Below are 8881 nucleotides of genomic sequence, written 5' to 3' on the forward strand. Positions count from 1 at the left end.
TTTACATAAATATATCTAAACATTAAACAGGTATGTTAAACTCAATTCTATTAAAATCAATTATATTCACCGCCAATTCAAACACACTTTATCAATTAACATAATCACTCGCTCTCACTCCTCATTCATAAATTTGAAAGTCATTTCCTCACCCCAATTATTTTTTTATATTTGTTTAAATAAACTTACACATAAATCTTTAAAAATAAAAACACCAAATTCAATATCAAACATGATTTCTCAATATAATAAGGCTGTATTGTATATGTAACAAAAACGATAGAAGACCAAAATGGGAGAAAAAGCACACACAAATAGTACGATATATAGAAAACTATAGTGAAGTAAAGGAGCCGACATCTCCAACGAAACCGTATATACCTGCCATCCCATATTCCCATCCCATCCAATGTCACACGTCTCGTCAGTCAAACTCATACATCAATGGAGTATCCCTAAACCATGTCATGTCATATACAATAGTACACTATACACACCTACATAAATATATACTCCTATATATACATATATACCATGTGAATTATGACACTGCCATCATCATTACTGTTTATAAATAAAATATAATAATTGTTTTTTTTTCTTTCTTTCCATCAAAAGTAATAGTAATGGTTAAAGATTTAAATCAAAATATAAAAAACATATAGCAAATATTTAAAAAAACAAAAGACGCATGCAAAAAGGTCATGATGGTGTGTTCTGTATGACCCACTCAACACAAACCTCTTCTTCCTCCTCCCATGCTTTTGTGTATTTTAAGACTCTCATTCCTCACATCAATTCCCATTCTACCCTTCACCATTGCTTCTTTCTTTTCACTATTATTACCATAAAGTAATTATGAGGAAGGGTAATTATGACATTACAAAAGTAATGATACAGAGCGGCGGGACCCGTACGTAATGTCAGAACTCAGAAGAGCAGCCATGCCGCGGGAAGAGGGTTATTTTGGTCTTTTTCGATATGTATTCCACTGAAATTTTGAAAGCCAAAGAACCAATCAGAATGAAAACAAAAAACAAAAATGCTCTCTTTTTGAACTGAGAAAGAAGAAGAAAAAAAAAACATGAAGAACCAACAACAACTACTACTACAACAACACCACAACCTTAACTTCATCTTTCTCTTTCAACTATGGTTTCCTTTCTTTTTCTTTCTTTAATTCCTTAATTTCTTTATTTCCAAACCAAAAAAGAAATAAATAAAAAAAAAACTGAAAAAAAGTTATTAACCATATCATCACAGTTCATTTCACTGTGCCAGAAAGTAGAAGATCGGTGAAACGGTGTCGTTTCAGTGAATACTCTGTTTTGAGAAAATCGAACTAGATCGTTGTTCTTATCAAGATGAAGATGTTCCCAGGGCTCTGATCTCGGTGTTTTTCTTGTGTTCTTCGCTGTCTTTTCTGGAGGAAACAGTTTGTTACGTTTGTTTCTGTGCAAGTTTTTTTTTTTTACTTCAAATGCATGGTTTCGCGTTGGAAAAGCGCTTAAGTTGAAATCTGGATAGAAAAAGTGATTTTGGTTGCTTAGGGTTTAGGAAAAGCAATGTCTTGCAAGGATAAAGGTGGGTTAGATAATGGAAAATATGTTCGTTATACGCCTGAACAAGTTGAAGCTCTTGAGAGGCTTTATCATGATTGTCCTAAACCTAGTAGCATTCGTCGACAGCAGCTTATTCGGGAGTGTCCTATTCTCTCTCATATTGAGCCTAAACAGATCAAAGTTTGGTTTCAAAATAGAAGGTTTTTTAGTTTTATAATGAAATTATTGTTTTTTTATTTTATTTTTGGTAATGGTTAAGAGATGATGTTAATGGTGGATTTTTGTTTTTGTTGTTGGTTTAGATGTAGGGAGAAGCAGAGAAAAGAGGCTTCACGTTTGCAAGCTGTTAATAGGAAGTTGAGTGCTATGAATAAGCTGCTTATGGAGGAGAATGATAGGTTGCAGAAACAAGTGTCTCATTTGGTGTATGAAAATGGCTACTTCCGCCAACATACCCAAAATGTATGATTTTTGCTTGCTTATAATTAGAATTATAAGGTTTTTAACCATTAGTTATATCCTCATTTTCCAATTATTAGTAGTTACTAGTTTAGAATTGCTTATGGTTTGTTTCTTACTAGTTTAGAATTGAGTTAGAATGGTGCTTTTTATGCAGACTACACTTGCGACCAAAGACACGAGCTGTGAATCGGCGGTGACTAGTGGTCAACGCAGTTTGACAGCCCAGCATCCCCCAAGGGATGCAAGTCCTGCAGGGTTAGTGGGAATATGATGATTATTATTGCCATTGGGCCCGTTTTTGTTTTTTCCTTGTCTGTGGATATTTGGATTTGTCTGTTTGGACTTATGAAATCATATGGCATTTTTCTCTTTTTAGGCTTTTGTCCATTGCAGAGGAAACTTTAGCAGAGTTTCTTTCAAAGGCTACTGGAACTGCTGTTGAGTGGGTCCAAATGCCTGGAATGAAGGTAATCTAATCACTCTTAATATTTTGTTTTATAATAAATTAGTTGTTATCTTGTTAGCTCATACTTTTCTTCGGAATGTGGCAGGCCTAATTTACATCTTTGAATAACCCGATCCTATAATTTCTGATGGATTTCTTTTTACCTTAGGGTTTTATTTCTATTTGATGTGTGCTTGTTTGAACAAACATTTTAAACATTAATTTTTGCTTTGTTGTGCAGCCTGGTCCGGAATCTATTGGAATAGTTGCCATTTCTCATGGTTGCCCTGGTGTGGCAGCTAGAGCATGTGGCCTAGTGGGTCTAGAACCTACAAGGGTTAGTGCTCTCTCCGAATTTATTTTTCTTTATGATTATTGTTTTACCGATGTTCATTGATGGGATCAACCTACCATACTCTTTACAGGTTGCAGAAATCCTTAAAGATCGGCCCTCGTGGTATCGTGATTGCCGAGCTGTGGATGTTCTGAATGTGCTCCCCACAGCAAATGGTGGAACCATTGAGCTGCTTTACATGCAGGTAAAGCAATTCAAACTCTGTGTGTATGGTTGGTGACATAACAGACTGAATATCTTATTTGCATATTTTTCTTTTGATGATCAGCTTTATGCGCCGACCACATTGGCCCCTGCGCGGGACTTATGGTTGTTGCGCTACACATCTGTTTTAGAAGATGGAAGTCTAGTGGTAAGTCAATGTGAAGAACCCTTAATATTTCTATTTGGTTCGACGGTGTAGCTAAAAACAGACATCACTTATGTGCAATGCCTCACTATTATTTTTATAAAAACTGTCCTAATTCAGAAGTACATGAGTACATTTAAATCAATTCTTAAATGCTTTATTTTTTTCAGATATGTGAGAGGTCTCTTAAAAACACACAGAATGGTCCAAGTATGCCTCCTGTGCAGCATTTTGTTAGAGCTGAGATGCTGCCCAGTGGGTACCTGATAAGACCTTGTGATGGAGGTGGTTCCATCATCCACATTGTTGATCATATGGATTTGGAGGTACAAGAATTCAACTTTGTTGCATTGGTATTTTCATCCAACGTAATTAACTTCGGTGTGTTTGTATTATTGTTAGCCACGGAGTGTTCCCGAGGTACTGCGTCCACTGTATGAGTCATCAACAATGCTGGCTCAGAAAACAACAATGGTGGTATGGTTTTTTGTACTTCATTATTGATATGATTTTGTTTTTATTTAAACTTAAGTTTCAGTCTACAAGTGCAAACTACTTATCATGTTAAAGAGTGGGACAAATGTAGAATTAGTGCTCCACCATAGGTTCTGTTTTCCTCACATGTTTCTCCTTTTCATCCAGGCCCTACGTCACCTAAGGCAGATTTCACATGAAGTTTCTCAGTCAAATGTCACTGGGTGGGGTAGACGTCCAGCAGCTCTCCGAGCACTTGGCCAAAGACTGAGCCGGTTAGTATATTTAACTGAGACAGTTTTTTTTTTGGTAGAGATTCATTTTATCTAAACTTGAATTCTCACTTATATTTCCTGGCAGGGGTTTCAACGAGGCACTCAATGGGTTTACAGATGAGGGATGGTCAATGATTGGCAACGATGGTGTTGATGATGTTACAATTCTTGTGAATTCATCACCTGACAAATTAATGGGTCTGAATCTTTCATTTGCCAATGGATTTCCATCTGTCAGTAATGCAGTCTTATGTGCTAAAGCTTCAATGCTATTACAAGTAAGCTTGGTTTTCATATTTCACAGAATTTGCATAAAATTATGAATAAAGTATCAAACAAAAAATTGTGTTTTATTGTGATATATGATTTTAGACAAAGATAAAGGTCAAACACACATTATATTGTAAACATATATTTCAGTGTCCATTGCATATTCTTGGTTTTTGCATGATTTGTTAGGCTTGTATTTAATTGACAATCCAATATTAATGGCTACCAATTGCCTATCTAATAAATTGCTCATATCCAATGGGATTATGTTACAGAACATATAAGAACTTCTTTGATCACTGGTTGATAATCTAATATCCAATTACTGAAAATGTGTTATTTGTTTTATGAATAATTATTATGATTATTATTTGTCTTATTCTAGTCTTGCTGTCCTCCCTAAGTAAAACATTTCCTAGAGACATTGCAAATTTCGTTTTGACTATATATATTTTTTATTGTAATGTGTCATTTCCTTGCCCAGAATGTGCCTCCGGCCATTCTTCTGAGGTTTTTACGGGAACATAGATCAGAATGGGCAGACAACAACATGGATGCCTACTCGGCCGCTGCCATCAAAGTTGGTCCTTGTAGTTTCTCAGGATCTCGAGTTGGAAATTATGGGGGTCAAGTAATTCTTCCACTAGCCCACACTATTGAGCACGAGGAGGTAAAATATCCCCACACACTAAAAAACAATTGCAAATTTAGTAATGTGTAGGTTAACTTTTTGCTTATGTATTGTAGTTTCTGGAAGTTATTAAATTGGAAGGAATGGCTCATTCTCCCGAAGACACAATAATGCCTAGAGAAGTGTTTCTTTTACAAGTAAGTTGCTTGATGTTTCTTGCTTATTGTTTCTCACATCTGTCAGAGATGGTACTAACTTGATATGCGTGTTTTGCTTGATGTGATACTGATAAGTAGAAACAGAACTGCTCAAGTATCTCACTAATTTAAATTTCTACTTATACAGTATGAGTTATTTAAGGTTCAGATATCTCACTTATATGTAGCATGCTTGTGCTGTGTTGCCTTGAAATTTTGTAGGTTTGCAATGTTAGGCAGTTAGATGCATATCATATTTCACAATTGTGTGTTGACTTATTACGCTGGTACAAACATTTCTTTAGGTTTTGGGTGATGTAAAACTTAATTTAATGTTGGCACACTTGGTTCTATTGTCTGTTGATGAAATGTCATTCACTTTTCCTAGATTAAAAAGCAAGTAAAATATGAGTAGTCCTCTACTGCTTACATGTCTATGATGTGGAAAAATCATTCTTATCCATCTTAAATAGGAGATAAGGTTGCCCTCAATGAGTATATACAATCCCAAACCCACAAGTGATCTCATTAGTAGGAGAATCTGTCCAATTAGCATCTGGATATCCCACAACCAAGGCAAGGCCTCTTGCTTCATAGATAGGACCTTTTTGTGAAGCTGCTTTAATGTTCTTCAAGATGCGAATTATGGTATCCATTCCTAATGTCTTTAACTTGTTCATTTATGTAATTGGCTGATCACCCCTAGTAACAAAGGAGAAATTTTGGGTGGTAGCTAGATGACTTAGTTTGCTTTCTAGTCTTTTTGCATCTCTAAAGTTTGGAAGTGGCTTCCTCTGTTTTGATAGAAGCCTGGCATTAGGATCTATAAGAGTGTCAGCATCCTTGAGCTGTTCCATCTACAACATGTATCCTCTAGAATGTTCACTGTATACTTGATAAAGTTAAAATGCCATCCTTGAGTTTTTCCATCTCAAAACTCAATCCCTATAAAAGTATTGAAGCTTGTCAATGCCAAACTACCAAACATCACTGATAAATTTATGAAATTAACACCCAGGAGACTGTACGAGGCCATGTAGAGATTTGTGATAATGATATAGTAACTATCCAGACTTGTGGGAGTGTGTCTCCATGTGCGACAAACAAAGTGGGCACTGTTTGGTTATATGCAAGAAATAACAAATACTTGTGGGTAAGTTTGAACTCAGACTCGGCTGAAACTTCGAGGATGAGCTGATCTTAGGTTTGTGACCTAAATCTAGTGGTTGCTGGTCAGAAATTATGACAATTGGCAAAATGGTTTCTAGATGAAGGGAAAATTACCAGAGATAGAGATCAGGAAGAGAAACACTGGAAAGGAAGGAGGTGGAGATTAGATCACACATGGATAGTTAGCCCATTGGTTATTCAGACACCTACTTACTACATGTGTAATTATTGTCATACTTGTAAATAATTCTTCGTAGACATGATTAAATAATAATTCTCTGTGAACATAAATTTCACCATTCAAACGATGAATATTATCATATTATCTTAATGATTATATACAATAAAAGATAGACTGGACACTCAGTTATAAAATCTTAAGATCGATAAATACTCTGCAATAAGCAAATTATATGTTAAATTGAAGTTATTCATTAGAACATCAAATAGTTTTTAAAGTTTTTCAAAAGTTAGTAACCTTTATCTACTTTTTAAGACGTTTAATTCAACAGTGTGAATTGAAACAATTTAGTTTAGGCAGATTCTCGAGCTATATATCACATGTTGCTATATAACAATACCTATCTATTTTATGTTATTTTAAATGCTTTCTTATAGTTTATTTGATCTGTTTTGATAGCTCTGCAGTGGAATGGATGAGAATGCCGTCGGTACCTGTGCTGAACTTATATTTGCTCCAATTGATGCTTCTTTTGCTGATGATGCCCCACTTCTGCCATCTGGATTTCGGATCATTCCTCTTGATTCTGGAAAGGTCAGCCTTAGTCATTATTGAAGCTGTATATTTTGTTTGATTTAGTAGCCGCCTTTCCATAATTTTTTTTTTTAATAATTATTGCAATGTAAAATTTTGCAGGAGGTTGCCAACCCCAATCGCACCCTTGACCTGGCATCTGCCCTTGACATTGGCCCTGCTGGAAACAAAGCTTCAAATGATTATTCTGGAAATTCTGGCTCTATGAGATCGGTGATGACAATAGCATTTGAATTTGCTTTTGAAAGTCATATGCAAGATCATGTAGCATCTATGGCACGCCAATATGTTCGCAGCATTATATCATCTGTCCAAAGGGTAGCTTTAGCACTTTCACCTTCTCATTTGAGTTCACAAGCTGGGCTCAGGACACCTCTGGGTACTCCTGAAGCTCAAACACTTGCTCGTTGGATCTCCAACAGTTATAGGTGTGTAAGCTCCTTTTAATTTTCTTGCTATTTGCCTTCACCTTACTTAGACTGACACTAGTGTCATGTATTTAGCCATGAATCTTATAGTTCTTGTTGACATCCTACATGATGGATGATGTCCATTAGGCATGTTGAACTGTTGCTCTTCAAGATTTATCAAGGATGTGAAATCAATTTTATATTATCTTAATCGATTAATTGTAAATTATATCCACATCTAGGGACATTTCCTTTTTCTTAGTTTTAACTGCCGATGACTATTCCAAAACTCTTGCTAGTCCAAGTATCTTTGTTCTATTCTGTTTATCAGATATTTTATGAAAGAATACAATACTTCCATTTAGTGAATTTTCTGGCATGATATTTTAGGTACAGTTTGGTATTTCAAACACAGTTGTTTTTTACTGTCTTTATTTTACAGGTGCTTCTTGGGCGCTGAGCTACTTAAATCTAATAATGAGGGGAGTGAATCTTTACTCAAGTCCTTGTGGCATCACTCTGATGCAATACTGTGCTGCACTCTAAAGGTATACTCAAATTTGATGCAGTTTCAGTTTCATAGTATATGTGTATATATTCTCAGTCGGACGCTTTCTCTGTACCTAGTCAAACTCAGTCTTTTGTTGTAAAATAATTATGTAAATGTATACTTCAAATACAAGGGCCTGATATTTTCCAATGAAAGGAATCAAATGATGTTCAGCATTATCTGCGCTGTAGTGAGTTGGTCTAGATTTTGTTATATCTTTCTGCCTACAGTTTAAATCCATTTCTACTTGGTACTGTAGTTATATTGTCTGGATTACAAGTCAACTAGTTTTACTTTTGATTATTACACTTTTCTATAGTTGTTTGAAAACACCTTCACGACACTGTTTTTGCAGGCGTTGCCCGTGTTTACTTTTGCAAACCAGGCCGGGCTTGACATGCTGGAGACTACCTTAGTTGCTCTACAGGATATAACATTGGAGAAAATATTTGATGACCATGGCCGAAAGATTCTGTGCTCGGAGTTTCCTCAAATTATACAACAGGTCTGTCAATTTTATTTGAGCTGATCCATCTTCACTTATTCTAGAGTATGCTGAAAAATATAACTAGCAACATTTCAAGCTTTATTGTACTTTCTATTGACTTCTCTTCATTCTTTTTTCGTCAGGGTTTTGGATGCCTTCAAGGTGGTCTATGTCTCTCAAGCATGGGGAGACCTATTTCATATGAAAGAGTAGTAGCATGGAAGGTGCTGAATGAAGAAGAGAATGCTCATTGTATTTGCTTTATGTTTGTGAACTGGTCTTTTGTCTGACATTGTTATTAGATAATAGGATTCCAAGTGTTAAAGAGGAAGCACTCTTAAGACATGTTTTGTTGCTTGGTGTTTTGCTATATATCCTGCAAAAACTTGGATTGCATGTAAAAACTACTTATATATTAGCCTATGTTACTTTTTGTCTTATATTTCAGTGCAATGTTTATTTTGGGTCA

At 35.5% G+C, this 8881-nt stretch overlaps 1 protein-coding gene across 1 annotated transcript; it reads left to right on the forward strand.

Moving 5' to 3' along the window:
- The first annotated feature begins 971 nt into the window (after positions 1 to 971).
- Positions 972 to 8881, forward strand: LOC131654161 (homeobox-leucine zipper protein ATHB-15-like). The gene is made up of 18 exons (XM_058924585.1): positions 972 to 1762; positions 1865 to 2024; positions 2179 to 2279; positions 2401 to 2491; positions 2711 to 2806; positions 2895 to 3008; positions 3093 to 3176; positions 3344 to 3499; positions 3576 to 3650; positions 3816 to 3922; positions 4008 to 4200; positions 4677 to 4862; positions 4940 to 5020; positions 6831 to 6965; positions 7068 to 7393; positions 7818 to 7923; positions 8281 to 8430; positions 8556 to 8881. Exons 1-18 carry the CDS (start codon positions 1566 to 1568, stop codon positions 8700 to 8702), a joined length of 2505 nt encoding a protein of 834 aa, XP_058780568.1. The 5' UTR covers positions 972 to 1565; the 3' UTR covers positions 8703 to 8881.

This window comes from Vicia villosa, linkage group LG2 (genome assembly GCF_029867415.1).
Source record: "Vicia villosa cultivar HV-30 ecotype Madison, WI linkage group LG2, Vvil1.0, whole genome shotgun sequence".
Lineage (NCBI taxonomy): Eukaryota > Viridiplantae > Streptophyta > Magnoliopsida > Fabales > Fabaceae > Vicia > Vicia villosa.

Excerpts from the sequence above, each read along its gene's own strand:
- LOC131654161 (XM_058924585.1), top strand. The coding sequence starts at position 1,566 with ATGTCTTGCAAGGATAAAGGTGGGTTAGATAATGGAAAATATGTTCGT. Across the intron at positions 2,280-2,400 it reads AGGGATGCAAGTCCTGCAGG|GCTTTTGTCCATTGCAGAGG; the intron begins GTTAGTGGGAAT and ends TTCTCTTTTTAG. Across the intron at positions 3,009-3,092 it reads TTGAGCTGCTTTACATGCAG|CTTTATGCGCCGACCACATT; the intron begins GTAAAGCAATTC and ends TTTGATGATCAG.